The 17083-nt window shown below is 42.3% G+C and overlaps 2 protein-coding genes across 2 annotated transcripts; both read right to left on the reverse strand.

The window, feature by feature from the left end:
- Positions 1-3567: 3567 nt before the first annotated feature.
- Positions 3568-6301, reverse strand: cyp1c2 (cytochrome P450, family 1, subfamily C, polypeptide 2). The gene has a single exon (XM_074660018.1). It carries the CDS (start codon positions 6085-6087, stop codon positions 4495-4497), a length of 1593 nt encoding a protein of 530 aa, XP_074516119.1. The 5' UTR covers positions 6088-6301; the 3' UTR covers positions 3568-4494.
- A 1063-nt stretch (positions 6302-7364) lies between these two features.
- Positions 7365-10283, reverse strand: cyp1c1 (cytochrome P450, family 1, subfamily C, polypeptide 1). The gene has a single exon (XM_074660017.1). The coding sequence runs from the start codon at positions 10044-10046 to the stop codon at positions 8469-8471; it is 1578 nt and encodes a 525-aa protein (XP_074516118.1). The 5' UTR covers positions 10047-10283; the 3' UTR covers positions 7365-8468.
- Between the last annotated feature and the right edge of the window lie 6800 nt (positions 10284-17083).

The following is a 17083-nucleotide window of genomic DNA, read 5'->3' on the forward strand; positions in this document are numbered from 1 at the left end:
ACAGGAGACAGGGTTGCTCAGTTTCCATACCGACCGAAAACGACCACTTAAACACAGTTAATATGAGTGACTGTTTCAGGCCGTGATGTAAACTCCCATCCGTGAACGAAAACCACATGCTCGCCGTGTTCTCATGCTGACCATCACGGATCGCTTCCTCCTGCACTTCCTGAAAATAATTGTTTGTTATATGGAAAGAAACGTGGCAAATGGAACCGCACGTTGTGTTGTTTTATATCAAAGGTCCTCTCCTTGCCACCGCTCCAAAACACAATCCCGTCACGGACAAAACAACAAGCACGAACCGTCCCGCCCTATAATAATGACTTGGGTAATTGTTTATTGAAAAGGGTCACTTCACATATCCTTATGATGGTTGCCTTGTTCCAAAACATGAAATGAAGGGTCACTAATTGCCATGTCAGTGATGTGTTAAAACACAGAGTCAATAGCAGGATACCAAACCTAAAGGTGACACGACTTGATTATAATGTCAACTGGAACATTATTATAACTCCTGCTCAGTGTTTATGTCTATGACGTAATTCCACAGGGGGATTCAAAAGAGGGGAAACATATTTTTTTTTCACAGATGGAACATCACACATACTGTACACTGTGGAATATATAACAATGAATCAGAATACCGATTTCAACTATTTCCATTTTGTTTTGGACACAATTGAGTTCTTTGTACATTGCAACCATAGACTGTATATAAGAAGTGGACGTAGTCACCAAGACGTCACCCATTGGTTTGTGGACTGCTGTTTTGAAGCCTCGAGTTCAGCATTTTGGCCGTCGTCGTCTTTTTTTTTTGTAACCAGAAGTGGCACAAGAGGATGGAGCTAAGTACAACCGAACGCTGAATAAGACATTTGTAAGCGACCAAAATGTTATAATAAACTTTCATAAACTGAAAACACACTGTGAAAGGGTTAAAGTTGTAAGACGAAAACATGGACAGCTCCCAGACCGGACAACGCCGTGGTAGCGACCTGTCAATCACAAGGCCCTAAATCATACCCTGCTTTATGGTCTATTTGACTCTAAATGGGATCATAGTTTACTAAATTAACGTCATGCTGTATTGAAGAAGACTTGAAACTAGCGATTGAGACCATAAACTCATGTTTACATAGTTTAATGAGGTAATAGATCAGACTTCTATACAATCAGACTTCTTTTTGCAACCAGAGCAGTCGCCTCTTGCTGGCCGTTAGAAAGAATGCAAGTTTAAGGCACTTCCACATTGGCTTCACTTTTCAGACCCGGAGGTTGCCGCCTGATTGTAATGTGCTCCGGTGACAGAATGACAGTCTTTTAAAACATGCAGCCGGAGTTAAGGGAGGGATGGGATTATTAAAGTGTCAGGCAAAAGAGGACATTTACGACCGAGAGTGTTTCTATAAACTGGGGCAAAATATCATATGAAATCTTGTGATATAAATATGCTACTGTAAATAGACAGAAGAGAGAGTGTTTGCTGACCTTTGGGCAATGACTATGAATGTTATATGACTTGTTGGAAATGTCACCTTTGTCTGTCCAATGTGTTCTCTGGGAAAAAGTTGATTCATAGTTCCTTAGCATGAGTTTCTTTCCCCCCACACACTGTTGGTTCTTGTTATTCAAAGAAAATGATTTACTGGGATACTTCCAATTTTTTTTTGCAACAGAATGATTAATGATCTGCTGAGATGTGTGATGCTTTGGGTCAGAACGAAGAGCACGCAGAATTACATTACAGTCATGTTATTTGTCTGCAACATTTTGGATTTGGCGTGGAGCCGTGGTCAGTGTGTTGGTGTCGAGGGCGCTGTTATAGGAAAGACTGTCTGAATACGGGCACGAGGCCGTTTCCAGCTCAGACACAATGTTGCGCTGTATTGCAGCAGATGATGGCAGTGGACAGGGGGAAGAGATTTTCTGGAGGATTGCGTTTGTCTGCTTCCAAGTAATTCTACCTCGCTGTGTGTCATCTACCAAACAGTGACTGCAGTTTGCATGTCAAAACTCGAGCAGAGGAGAGGGGGGTGGGAGGAGATTTAGATGTAGCGGAGAGAACCTTGTGGGAGGTCACTCTGTGGCTCTGTGTACGTGCAGAATGTGAATAACCTCAGCCTGTACACTTTTCTGTTTTCCTTTAAGGAGTGAAACTCGGCAGGTCGAGGGCTGCGGGGTATGTGGAGCGGAGAGCGGGTGATTCGGGGTGAAAGGGAGTCTTTCAGCTGGACGCATTTCAAGGATGTTTTGGGAAGCGATGATGGAAACGGGGGAGGTTAGACGACCCAGTCCTCCCTCTAGGATTCTTGCGGTGTCAGAGCAAAGAGAGAGAGAGAGAGAGAGAGAGAGAGGGAGAGAGCCTGTTGCAGTACAGAATGTCTTCAGCCTGCTGTGTATTAACCTCAGTGAAAACAAGCCTCCCTCAGAGTTCAGCCACAGTGCTGCTTCTTCAAGTACGCAGGTAGACTCTGGAGCATAGGACCACTCACTGAGGACATGCTCCCATGTGGCATGGAAGGGGGGATAAAAGGACGAGGGGGGGATGATAATGATAAGCTGCTAACCCACACCTAAACTAATATTTATGTACCATACTTACAGCAAGGATAAATGTTGAGCATTGGGAGGTTTTGGTTTTCCCAAAATAAGGAAAGTGAGTCGAGGGGAGGAATTTTAGGAGTAAGTTGTTGACTGCGTTTGTCGGAGTAGACATGATATCATCTATCATATGATTTGCCACTATAAATCCTATGATGGACATACATAATGGAAAGCTTAATCATCATGGCAGACAGTATTACGACATAGGTGGGTCATGTCAGGTTGAATTCTAGTAAGCAGCATTTGACAGCCATGTAAAATGTCTGGTAATCATCGCTTTGGCATGTGAGTTTGTGTGTGACAACTGACAACTAACATTGGTGGAAAAAATACCCCGATTTTAAGTAAAAGTAGCAAAACCACAATGTAAAAAATAATCAAGTAAAAGTCAACTCAAGTAAAGTAAAACACTTCATTCCAAATGTTACCTATAAGTACAAAAGTATTATCAGCAAAATGCACTTTAAGTATCAAAAGTAAAAGTACTTAAAGTAAAAATATTGCCTACTGGCACGCAACCTAGCCCCCTCTGTAAAAGTGTTTATTAAAATGAATTAGTTGCAATGTTTTATATCTCTAGTCTTAATAAAGTATTTTGTATCATATCGTATTGTTTAACATTTTACACTTTTTATTGTTTTTTATATGTCAGCTAAAGGAAAAACTGTTCAGTGCATTGATAAATGGGAGATATACTGACTTGGCTGAAACTGAAAGTGTTAGTTCAGAAAAAAAGAATGACACAGCAGTCAAAAGTACAGCACGCCCCGTGTTAAATATTGACGAGTGAACCTTGTGGCTGCTTACTGATGTACTGAGTCACAGCCTGCTTGTAACAGGTGGAGGACAAGAGCATGCAGGGCCTGTAACACGTATTAATCTTTCACAACAACACTGAGACCAGACATCACAATCTATCATTATCTCTTTGACTGCTCTGACCGATACACCCCACAGATTCAGTTAGAAACCAATACAAAGTGTTTATTGTAAAATACAGACACTATCACACTGGGTCATTATGAAAACATTATGTAGCTATTCTAAACAGCTTATTATTCACACAATGCGGTATGGCTAATAAATCATGTCGTACAGTGATATATTATGTAGTAAAGGAAGGAATATAACCAACTGTTAAGTTAGTGGCTTTTAGACATACACTATGTTACATGTGACATGAGTTATTATCAGAATACAACAGTATTATGCATGATTCAAGAGTACATGCATGCACGCTGTGTTTGTATTAAAGTTTACACATGAAAAGTTTCAATACAAAAGGAGATAAATGAGTGTCAGGGTGAATAACTGAGACCACACAGCTGGCACATGATTTCTCCCCATGAGCGAGAAAAACAAAATGCTAAAAGTGAAATTTATACATCACCACCGGTTTATATTGCAGTTTAGGGTGACTCTGCTAAATACCCTCATATAAATAACAATACATTCTTAGGGTTTATTATGAATTGTGGTTTTGGGCAAACACATCAAAACTTTCATTACTCTTTTTTTCCTGTTGCTTACATGATGTGGCAGAGCCAGTAGAGATATATTTAGGTTCTCAGTCAATCACAGTTTTTCACAGTTGAGGAGTGAAATTGCTGTTGAGTCCAGATATGACTCACATGCTTTCTGATGCCATTTACAGGGTGCTTACTTTTAATACATTCACTGGCAGAAATTGTGTAACAGAGTGAAATAACAATGTTGTCAATGAGTCACAATTTTAAATGTCAGCAGAAGTAAGAAAGCTTATCATTTGCATGTTTTGGGTCAATTAAAGCTTTTACATAAAAGTTCTCTGTGATACAAGGCATAGATGTTTATTTTAGAACACATACCTTATATTGCTTTGCATTGGAGAACCAGTTTATAACAGTTTTATCGTAGTTCCCCCCTGAGTTTGGCAGTGATCTTGTAATCTAAAGGCTTCAGTGTTAGACCATAGGAGCAGTTTAAAGACAGGTCGTCATTGGCACGTTTCTCAAAGCTGCATTGGTGGAGTAGAATCCCGAAGAACAAAAATATCTCAACTTTGGCAATCTGGTTCCCAATACATCTTCTCTTCCCTGCTGAGAAGATCATGACATTGTTGGTGAGATCCTTGTCTAGGGAGCCGTTTTCATCCAGGAAGCGTGAGGGGTCAAAGATTTGTGGATCCTTCCACTTCAAGGGGTCGTGATTGATGGACCACTGATTGATGAAGACCACCGTGTCTTTGGGGATGTGGAGGCCCTCGATGGTGACGTCTGAGGTTGTGGAGTGGGGGATGGTGACGGGGACGAAGCTGGTGAAGCGCATGGTTTCGTAGATGAAGGCATCCAGGTAGGGCAGGCTGCTCCTGTCCTCGATTGATGGCAGCCTGTCTCGCCCCACAACTTTGTCGATGAGCTCATGGAGTTTGGTTTGTTTTTCGGGGTGTTTAGCCAGCAGAAGGATAATCCAGTGAAGAGCAGTGGAGACGGTATCCAGACCGGCACCAATCAGATCTGACACCGTCCCCTCTGTGTGGCCTTTGGTGAGGCCGTTGTCGCTGTCAGCCTTGTCAATCACGCCAATAATGGCGTCACTCATATCCCTCGTTACCTCCGGATCATATGTCTCTCTGTGCTCCTCCACCTTGTTCTGGATGAACCCAAAGAACTCTTGATTCAGGTCTTTGAAGTTCTTGAACATGCTGCGGACTGGATTCGGGAAACGCTGAAGCCATGGCATCACGTCTACCATGCTACCTGCCCCTACTGTCTCTCCAAACTTATCCACCCTCTGCAACAAGGCTCTGAACTCAACATCCTCGTGTCCATAACGTTTTCCAAAGCACAAGGCACAAATCACATTAGCTGCAGCTACTGTCAGCTCATGAGCGGGGTTGAAATACTGGCCCTGAGCACTGAGTTTAAGGAAAATCTCAACTAGCTCTGTGGCCTCAGCCACAATTTGCTGCTCAAAGGCTTTTTTGGTCTGACTGTTGGCAGATGAGAACGCTCTGATCGTTGATTGAGCAATTTTCCTGTGCATCTTCCACTGTTTGCTGTAATTGGTGAAAGTCATACTTTTCCCCCCTGAGACAGCCTGAAAAGAGACAAAGTTGGGTCTGCCTGCAAACTCCGTGCTGTGCTGTATGAGAGCCTCGCGTATGGCACTGTCTCCGTTCAGAACCACGATGTCGCTGCTGCCCAGCCGTATCTGGTACACGTTGCCGTATTTTTTGGCCAGCTTGGCGAAGGTGATGTGAGGCATCTGGCCCAGCTGCATGGCGTTGCCCACCACCGGCCAGGCGAAGGGTCCCGGCAGTCTTCTCTTGAGCCTGAGGTTCCTGACCCACAGACAGGCTTCCAGACAGACGAGGAAAATGAAGGAGGCGACCAGAGCGGGCTGGACCTGTCCGCTCCATTCTCTGATGATGCTGCTGCCCTTCACACCAAACTCTGCTTCCATTTGAGCCATTGTGTTATCCTGGAGTTTGTCTATCATCCACTGCGTCCAAGTAAGAAGTTTCACTAAAAACAGGAGACCATTTCAAGCGGTCTTTCTTTGTTCATTATACATTAAAATGTCTTTATGTTTTTTTCAATTTCTATGTTATAATCGGACTGCCAAAATAGCCAAAATAAAAGGACTCCAAGCTGCACTCTCATGCTGTCTCCCCCCTCGGCCACAGAAGCTAGTGAGAAGGGCTCGATCAGGTTCAAGCCTTAACACTACGCTTATATGTATCTCTATGGTGGGAGTGGTCAGCGACTCAGGTTTTTTATTATCTCTCCCCTCCCATTTTGACCACAGCCTGCAGACCTTAGTCCTATTTCCCACTCAGGCCTCCTTCCAGCATCGTCACTTGTAGTTCGACGGAAAAGGAGCAGCTACTTAATAGGCCCTGATGCCAAAAACTACAGATTTACAGTTTTATTGCCAAAGAATAAAACCTAGATTACCACGACACTTCTAAAAGAACTCTATGTATTCACGTGTGCCCCCAGAGGTATTTATCTTATTAAAAAGTTGTTAATGTTGAAAAATTATGCACTTAAGAAATGTGATGGAGCTGGTAGCAGATAGTGTAAGTAATGGACAATAAGCTGGAGTTGATTGTTTTCTTTCCACTGCGGTTAGATGACTTTGCTGTTTGCACTTTCCTATGGACTTTCCGTGGCCATTTTAAACATGATTTGCTTTCTGTTATTTACAGCCAAGCTGTTAATTATAACCATACAGGGGGGAAAAAACAGCTCTGGGATATCACCATGAAAGGCTTCAGATCCAAACTCTGAACAGATACAAACAGCACCATTTATTATGCTCCATAAAGACCTATATACAAAGATATTGTAGAAAGTCATAATAGCCCTTTAAACAAAGGTCAATGACATAATGTAGCTGTTAGGATTGTGGCTGCGTCAAAATAGTTTTAAAGAGAATTCAGCTGAGAGTAGCTGTAAATCTGCTTGGGTGGGTGCTTGTGCAACAAAAGGAAGAACTTAAAAAACATCAGCTTTGGTTTTAGTGATGTTCAGCCACAAGTGGAGTATTCCAGAGGTTTCTATTTTTGTAACATTGAGTAATGACAGACGTCTAAACAGCGGTGGTGCCTAATGTCACATTGTTGGCACATACAGTATCTGACAGTGCCAACACTAGCTGAGAGATTCTTTGCGACTGAGAATGTAGTTCTAGTCAGACATGTACACCTTAAAGGTTTAAAGGAGTATTGTAACTCTAAAGGTTGAGGTGACAATCAAACAGGACACACTGACCATTGACAATTCACTTTATTAATTTCATATATAGCTTATTGTTCCACTTTATAAAGCCAACACATTGATAACAAAATATCCTCTATGAGGAATGCTTAAACATTCAACGCGGAGAAACACATCCCTCGGGCATTGTAACATCAACTCCTGAATGCAGAAGCTTAAAGAGAGTGCAGTGACATCCATGTAGCTTTGAAAAAGTGACTTTGTAAACAAACATGATTTTAAGAATGCCTCATGAGTGAAAGATATTTGCTGCACATGTGGGGTTTTTTTCTACTGGTGAGAGTTGTGTGTTTGGCACGGGGGTAGCTGCAGTGCTTGTACAGTAAAACTAAACCCTGGGTGCATAACGTTTGTGAAGCGTTCACGGTTCATGGCAATGTCTCTTCTTCATCCTTTAGTCCGTGATGGATGTCTCCTTGATGAAAGACTTCCTCCTTCACAAACATGCCAGCCTTTTTTTCCTCCACTTTGATCAGCATTCGGTTTAATGTGTTCATATGCTCGGAGTACAGTAGATAGTGAAATACATTATTACATTTATTGTCATACCTGGAATATGAAATTATAAAAAAATATTTTGTAACTGCTTTTTTTTACGTGGCAAAGGTTAAATATATTCTTACATATTACAAATGAGAACAAGAAGTCATCAAGTGACTTTATAACATTCACAAGCATTTCATGTACAGTTATATTAGTTTAAATTGACATTTAAGGGATGTAGCTATTTCCTGCAAACACGTCATACATGTACATGCGCAGTAGTGGACGTAAAACAACTCAGGATTATGTACACAATCTGATCAAGTATGGAGTGTTTAGTGAAGCAGAAAATGAATACCTTTTGCACTGATTCCAACAGTCCACAACCTTGAATTCTACCTGTAGCTAATATTACATCTTTGACATCATATTCTCAACCCCGCACCAACAATAATTCAAATACAGACCGTGTTAAGATACCCATTAAATATCATTATTAAATAGGAAAATCATACAACAGTAGGATTTAGTGCAGGTATATTGATACTCACTGTTAAATGTCATTGGGGGGAAAAGTGTTTGCTGGCCTCGAGTCACAGTATTGGGACGTGGTGTTCATGCCGGGGAAACTAAGCCGAGCAGCTTTCCCCTGAGCTTGGCGTTCACACAGAGTCGGAGGGGCTTCAGCGTGAGCCCGTAGGAGCAGTCAAGAGTGAGGGGCTCAGAGGGGTCGCTCTCAAAGCTGCACTGGTGCAGCATGACCGCTGTGAATAAAAACACTTCCACCTTGGCGATCTGGTCGCCGATGCAGCGTCTTTTACCTGTTGAAAAAATCATCACACCGTTGGTTATGTCCTTGTTGAGGGCCCCGTTTTCATCAATGAAGCGCGAGGGGTCAAAAATGTGAGGGTCTTTCCACTTCAAGGGGTCATGGTTGACGGACCACTGGTTGATGAAGACCACCGTGTCTTTGGGGATGTGGAGACCCTCGATGGTGACGTCTGAAGTCGTGGAGTGCGGGATGGTGATGGGGACGAAGCTGGTGAAGCGCATGGTCTCGTAGATGAAGGCGTCCAGGTAAGCCAGGCTGCTCCTGTCCTCGATTGATGGCAGTCTGTCTTGGCCTACCACTTTGTCAATGAGCTCATGCAGTTTGGCTTGCATGTCCGGGTGTTTGACCAGGAGCAGGAGGATCCACTGCATGGTAGTCGACACCGTGTCTTGACCTGCGCCAATCAGATCTGCGACGGTCGCTTCAACGAACTCTTTCGTCAGCCCGCTGTCCTGTCCGTGCTCGATCACGTTGATGATGGCGTCGCTCATGTCCCGGGTCACATCGGGGTTGAAGGAGTTTCTGTGTTGTCCCACTTTGTCTTTCACAAAGGCGAAAAACTCCTCGTTGAGGTTTTTGAAGTTTTCATAGACGCTGCGGACCGGGTTTGGGAAGGACTGAAGCCAGGGCATGACATCTACCAAGCTACCTGCTCCTACCGTCTCCCCAAACTTGTCCAGCTTCTTCAACATGGTCCTGAACTCCAGGTCATCATGTCCATATCGCCTCCCAAAGCAGAGAGCGCACATGATGTTAGCAGCAGCTACTGTAAATTCATGAGCAGGGTAAAAGTACCGTCCATCATTGCTCTGGCGCAAAAATACCTGCACCAGTTCCATGGCCTCGGCCATGATGTTCTGCTCAAAGGCTTTTTTGGTCTGACTGTTCGCAGAGGAAAAGGCTCTGAGGCTAGACTGGGCTATTTTCCTGTGCGCCTTCCACTGTTTGCTGTAATTAGTAAATGTCAAACTCCTGCCTCCGGAGATCATCTGGAAAGAGACAAAGTTGGGTCTGCCTGCAAACTCTTTGCTGTGCTGTATGAGAGCCTCACGTATCGCCCTGTCTCCGTTCAGAACCACGATGTCGCTGCAGCCCAGCCGTATCTGGTACACGTTGCCGTATTTCTTGGCCAGCTTGGCGAAGGTGATGTGAGGCATCTGGCCCAGCTGCATGGCGTTGCCCACCACGGGCCAGGCGAAGGGTCCGGGCAGTCTCTTCTTGAGCCTGAGGTTCCTGACCCACAGACAGGCTTCCAGACAGAAGAGGAAAACGAAGGAGGCGACCAGAGCGGGCTGGACCTGTCCGCTCCATTCCCTGATGATGCTGCTGCCCTTCACACCAAACTCTGAGTCCAGTGCCATTGTGACAAAAAATTCTCAATAAAGCAGAAAAAAAAAAAGCTTCACTTTTCAACAAAGTCTGTTCAGTTGTATGTTTGGAGGGAAAAAATCAATATATCCATATCAGATGAGAAAATATTGAAGATATCAATCAAACACCGGTGAGGTCATAGTGATAAAACCCCTAGAATAAAAGCTAAAAGTAGTGGAAGTTTTTTCATCCAGATTTAAGGCTTAAGTGCCTGCTTTTTGCTTCACTCCAGCGTCTTATATGTTTTGCAGTTGGTGGGCAGGGCTCAGGGTAACTTTCATACTCCTCCCATTGTGGTAGCCCTGCAGACCCCACTGGATCATCTCTCTGTTGTCGCTCGCTGTCGGAGGCGCGCGTTAGTGTGCGTCGGGGCACACCATGAGCGTGCAGCGTGAACGAGAGAAAAAAGAGTCAGCAACTGGTGACCGATTCAGTAGGAAACGTGTCGAGCCAATTTGTTTTACTAATTGGAGGACTGGCAGAGTTTGCACGTTTCAAAGTGTATCTTTCTAACATGATTTATTTGCTGGCTGCAGAGGAACTCCGCGGGCGCACTTTGGCTTGAAAAAAGTGTTTGCATACGGTTTGTCCAACTCTTGACTGAGTTTGTACTGGAATTAAATTTGTGCAAAATCTTTTTAAACGTAATTATATTTTCAGTTACGTGACATTATGCTTTTTTCAGTTCATTTGTTAAATTTTGAGCTCCCTGAAAGTTAGTTTGCATGCGTAAAGCATCTAGGAATTTCAGATGTAATCTCTGTGCAGCAGCGTGTCTTTAATGATACGCTTAAATACTTGTTTAGTCTTTAGCGATCAATTTAGTGATTTCAAAAGTCAGTGTTTGCATTTTATTTTATTTTCCCTTTAATCATTTGTCCAAAAAGTGCCGCAGGTCCAGTGTTAGTTTGTGATAAGAATGTAATTAGTGTGCAAAGTTGAGAGAAAGTTGCGCACCACACAGCCCAATTCCATAAACTCCTAATAGCCGACCGCATTTTATACTGGATTTAAATGTTTTATTAGATTCAGCTTTATCGAAAAAAATAAAAAATGAAAATAAAATTTGAAAAAATCAGTCATTCATTTCCATTTTTTAGAATTAACACAATATAATAAACTGCTTAAAATTAAGAGTGTCACATTTGCAGCTTATACAAAAGAACGATCTCAGATATAATAGCAGATTGCACAAATATCACATTATATAAATATCAACATATGAGCTGAATGATCCGATTCCTAGAGAAGTATTAGTCATATCCTCCTGGGAACGGAGTAAAAAAAGAGTCTTCAAATTACTCTTTTTGTGTGATTTCCTTCCTATTTAGGGTTAAAAGAAAATCTTACAATTTAGGCTTTTTAAACCTTATTTTTTATTTTACAGCATGTCCACTGTAGTGGACCACAGGACCATTTCAGTGTGGAAAGACTAAAAAAATGAACAGATTATGACCTTAGAGTGATATTAAAACAAGAATACATTCAACTTGATTAAAAAAAACACATGCCATATCACTGGAAAGACCATGATGTCCTCTTTACAATACACCAGGGGTTGATGGAGTAAGTCAAAAGAGTAAAACGATATGCATGTGGACAAAATGTCCAGAGGACACATGTCAATGGGCTAGGTCTCAGGAGGATGTATTTGACTTTTCTTTCTTTCACTGATTTTTCACTCCAGCATCTGACAGTGGCAGCATAATGTCTCTGAAATCTCACACAGTGTGGACAAGCCATGAAATATTAATTTGCTACAACATCTTGCTTTTTTCCACAACACATGAACTGCAGTTTTGGGTGACACTGGGGGTTACATCATACTACAACAAACCTCAGGTGCCCCCTTTCAGTGGTTCTTCTTTCAAAAAGATATGGGGGATTAAGGAGGAAAAAGAAAAAGTACAATAAACTGAGGACACACAAAGGAAAATATGAGGACAAATCCTCGTCATATGTAACTTTGTTAACTATAGTTAATAAATCATACTGTGTATTTCTCTGTGTTTTTATAGTTGCACAATCACATTAGGTAAAGGTAAAAAAGGATAGATAGGTAGGTAGATAGATAGATAGATAGATAGATAGATAGATAGATAGATAGATAGATAGATAGATAGATAGATAGATAGATATCTGGCATTCATCATAAGTCAGACTTGTGGAAATCTTTGTTCTATTGATTCTATTAAACTTTCATTTCACAGCGATGAACTGCGATGAAGCAGTGATGGCAAAATTGGTTTCTTGTTTTCCCACCAGCTGTGAAGTTTATTTTTGTAGGGAGGTAATGACCCTAATTGAAGGTAGTACAACATTTCCGAAGCAAGGCACTAAGTCAGAGGGACAGAAACTTCACCGCCACACAAGCACAGTCATTATCAGAAGAAAAAGAGGAGGAGGGGTGAGGAACGGGGGAGGACGATGGCAAATGTTTAAAATGATATTGACTTTTTAAAAATGTGTTTTACATAGGGCTGTCAAAGTAAACGCAATAATAATGCGTTAACGCAAATTCGCTTTAATGCCACTAATTTCTTTACCGCATTTTGCGATTTTTAGGTTGTAGCTGGTCCATTTTTAAAGCTAGAAGATGAAGATACTGGCATCATATGAAACTAAAAAACCTAAAGAATCCATTGGTACCAACCATATCATACTAGATTGTCACGAAGGCGGCTAAATAACGCTCCAAACTTGCGCTAAATTTTGGGGAGGAAAAACTAACCATTTTCAAAGGGGTCCCTTGACCTCTGACCTCAAGATACGTGAATGAAAATGGGTTCTATGGGTACCCACGAGTCTCCCCTTTACAGACATGCCCACTTTATGATAATCACATGCAGTTTGGGGCAAGACATAGTCAAGTCAGCACACTGACACACTGACAGCTGTTGTTGCCTGTTGGGCTGCAGTTTGCCATGTTATGATTTGAACATATTTTGTATGCTAAATGCAGTACCTGTGAGGGTTTCTGGACAATATTTGCCATTGTTTTGTGTTGTTAATTGATTTCCAATAATAAATATATACATACATTTGCATAAAGCAGCATATTTGCCCACTCCCATGTTGATAATAATATTAAATACCTGACAAATCTTCCTTTAAGACAAAAATGTGTAATTAATTTGCTATTAATCTTGATTAACTATCATGCGATTAATCGCAATTAACAATTACTGACACTGAGTTATGGGTCCATTTTTGACCCATTCTAAAAACAAATGATAAAGACAAGGAGGCAGGAGAATGTATTATTGTAGTATCTGCAGCATGCATATCTCATTAGTCAATTAGAACACTAACCATGCACTGTCTGTATAATTCACCATAAAGTTTAACTGCTTCTGTGACAGCGGATGTTTTACAACCCTTAGATTAAGTGTCTGGATCTGTATTAAGTTACACTTTCACGATCCAACCCTACACTCACAAACTTGTTATGTATCACTGATAAATAACAGATCTTATAGGCACAGCATGCTCAAATTGTAAAAACAAACAGAAAGGCAACAATAACAGTAACTTAAGTGTAACTACATTATGTGTTATGTGTCATTCTTTCACAATAATGGTCCTTAAACAGCCTTTTACAGATGTCGAGAGTTGTGCTGGTTCAGAGCTCTGCCTGAGAGCTGTTTGTCTTGAGAAATGCGGTGTGGCTGGGCACCAAAGCCTCCAGAATGATTCCTCGGTTAACCAGAGACATAGCAATGTCTTCGAGTACACTGCCTGCACTGGGGATGACTGTTTCTTCTCTCCTCTATTCCTATAGGGGGAATCCCCCCCCCTCCACCTCCGCCGACACCACCACTACCTCCTCCTCCTCGCCTGAGTCTGCTCCTCATACACATGTGGCCACTCGCATCCCCATCACGCTAATTAGAGCCAGGTTTGTGGCTGAGGAAGGGGGTGGTTGGGTGGCTGGGGGGCTGGGGGGGGTAGTAGTTTGTGTGTATGTGCGTGGGAGGGTTGGAGGCCTGGGGTGGGGGGGTGTCGTGTGTGCGTTTTGCGTGTGGCTGCTGTGTTTGCCTGTGATTACCCCTTGTAACCTGGCTGTGAAAGGTTGGCCCTGACCCTGCGTTGACTCTGGCTGAGGGGGGGAGTAGTCGGAGAGGGTTTGGGGGGGGGAAGGCGGGGATGGGGTCTATAGGCCGCCGCATGTCATGTGCTGGCGGGTGGGCGCTCGCTCTGTGGAGACAGGGCCAATGGTAGACCAGGCTGCCCCGGCTCTGGAGCTAATCATTGTTTACTAGTCTCATTTCCACTTCTCAGTGAGCTACTGTCACGCACAGCACCAACAGGGAGGAAGGAAGAGGGAAGGGGGGGGTATGGGTTTGGGGTGTGAGGGGGGCTGGCGAGAGGAAAGCCAGGGGTCCAAAAGGCAGTTGGGGAGCTGGTGGGACTTGGGAAAGGGAAGAGCAGAGAGAATTCAGGAATTTGAGTGAAGATTTTTTTTTTTTTTCCTTGAGTGAACAAAGGTGAGCCAGGACCAAAAAAGCTGCAGCCAAAAACAACCCGACGAACCCGTAAACAGACCAACAAAAACATCCTCTGGGCCAGAGCCATCTCAGGCAGCCAGGAGGTAACCACCGGACATTGCTAGTTAGAGATGGTGATGTTTGAAATGAGAACGTTTTCGCTTGCCAGACCACAGTACGAGGAAAGAGAGATACTTGGAAAAATTGTCACTGTCTGACATGATTGTTGTTTGTGTGTAAAAAAAAAAAAGGCTGAGAAAAGACATTCAAAGGCACAGTTCACTTCGGTGGGGAGATACCAAACAGACTGGTGGTTAAAGTGATATAAATAAGCCATATTTTCACAGAAAAAGACACATTTTGACCCTACGCTGTTAAATTCTGCTCTTAAAGGACCAGTGTGTAACAAGTGGTCAAAAACATCAATTAATGCAGGTTTACACTTTTTTTTATTTATTCTAAAGCACTGCTGTGGAATATGCCTGTTTTACAAATGTTTTAATATAATCCAAAAGTAGAAACACTGATGACTTTATCCAGCATCAAAGTGGTTAAAGGTGAAAATATTGTACTACTACTTTTGGAAAATTAAATCCATGCTTAGACTGAATCATAGTCCAAATCCATGTTTGACGTTATAAAAAAAAGTAAAAAACAAATAATAAATGACAAAGCATTTGTACACTATGACTATCCTGCATGTATTGTGTTTCATGTACATTTCACCACACACGGCACTACGAACCCCAGGCACACAAAAGATTGAATTGAATTATTGAGAAATCAATTCCTTGTTTGTGTACATGTCAAAACCTCCATGTGTTCGCTCGTCTAACAGGCTGAAAAGAAGCCCAGACAACCTGATGTAAGATGGGGTGAATTACAGCATCACAGCAGGTCCAATGTCCTGTGTTCATTTAGATTTGGAGTAAAAGAAAGAAAATACCATCCCAGAGGAATCAGGTTATCTCCGATAGCTCCGTTGTGTTAGACCTGCTGTGCCCCGAGATGTGTCGCTGTAGGCAGTATCAAACAGCCCACATGAAAGAGGAGAGCGCTACTTTTGGAGAATGTTTTCTTGGAATGATTTAATGTCCTTGGTTAAACCATAAAGACATGGATTTAGACCCTTCCCAAAAGTATGATTTTTAACCTTAGTACAATATTTTCTTACACATGCTGCACTTTCATGTGGTCCTGTAGCTGAATAAAGCAGCGACACATTCAAGGTTAGGGGTTTGATTCGGTCCGGCGACCACCCACACTACGCATTTTTCACACTTCTATCATCCAGGGTTCCAATTTTAGTACGAAATGTTCTTTCAAAGTGGCACACAGTCATTCCTTTCAAAATCCGGAGAAATGAAAGTTGTTCTTGCGTGCACTTAAAAATGTCTGCATAAATATAAAAACAAAAACATAGGGGTATAAAACTAGCAATAAAGTGACTGAGGAAATGCAGTTATAAGAAAGTTCAGGAATGTCACTCTGAAGGCAACCTCAAACAAACTCTTCTATTATTAATACAGTAACTAATTAGGATAATAGCCTGTCTATCTCTTTTCCCACACTCCTCCCGGACCGGACAGTTTCCCCTCTTCACTGTGTGCAGGCTGCGTGATAGATCTTCACTTAATGTGGCACCCAGGACAGGAGCCATGTATTATGTACAGTATAGGGATATTTGTTTCTAATCCCGTAGAGTTTTTTGCGTGCTAGGGGGAGCAGAGCGGGGATGAGCTTGCGTGCAATGCCGGGCTGGCGTGCGTGGAGCTCGGTCACTGAACTCCGGCTTCCCCAGGGAGCGGGGGCGGCAGGAGGGGGGGGTGCACTGAGAGATTAAAATGAGACGAGGGAGAAAGCACAAGTAGAAATGGCTTCCAGATGACCCCAACTCTGTGAGCTCATCAGAGACAGGCTGAGGAATCGGTACACAGTTCGTTATGCATTTCCCACCTCCTGTCTCATGAACTATACTTGTTTAATACTGTAAAGGAAACTGCAATAATAATAGCAGAATAGCAAATAAAGATGGAATTTGGTCAAACTCGCCGCTTAATATTGTTCAATTACAATCCAGAATGGCATTAAATCCATGCTATCATGAGAGACAATGTTAAACTTGACATTTGAGTATAGCTAAATCTGGATATTATTCCGAAGCTTTCTTCCGACATGCCACTCAAATATTTACTTTGAACTTTCATGCTCTTCTGCATTTTTCAGCTTAATCATCCATGTAACTTTGTAAAATGATGTGGGCTGTGTCTCATGGCATTCTGTATTTCATGCTGTTTCTATCCAAATTTCTTTATGTTCTGGTTTTAGACCCAAAAAAAATGTTTTAGTTCAAGAGAACTTTGTTTTTGAAACGGCAGCTTTAGTGTCGGGGTCTCCTCATGCCGCCAGGAAATTATTACAGTGTTTCCAAGGTACATAAAGAGAGCACATAGAGTACATAGTACATAGAGACCTCATCAATTGTGCCTTTATATCAAGTGTTAAAGGTTTTCAACCTTTCTGTAAAAGTCATATTATTA

This window comes from Sebastes fasciatus, chromosome 15 (assembly GCF_043250625.1).
Source record: "Sebastes fasciatus isolate fSebFas1 chromosome 15, fSebFas1.pri, whole genome shotgun sequence".
Taxonomy (NCBI): Eukaryota; Metazoa; Chordata; class Actinopteri; order Perciformes; family Sebastidae; genus Sebastes; species Sebastes fasciatus.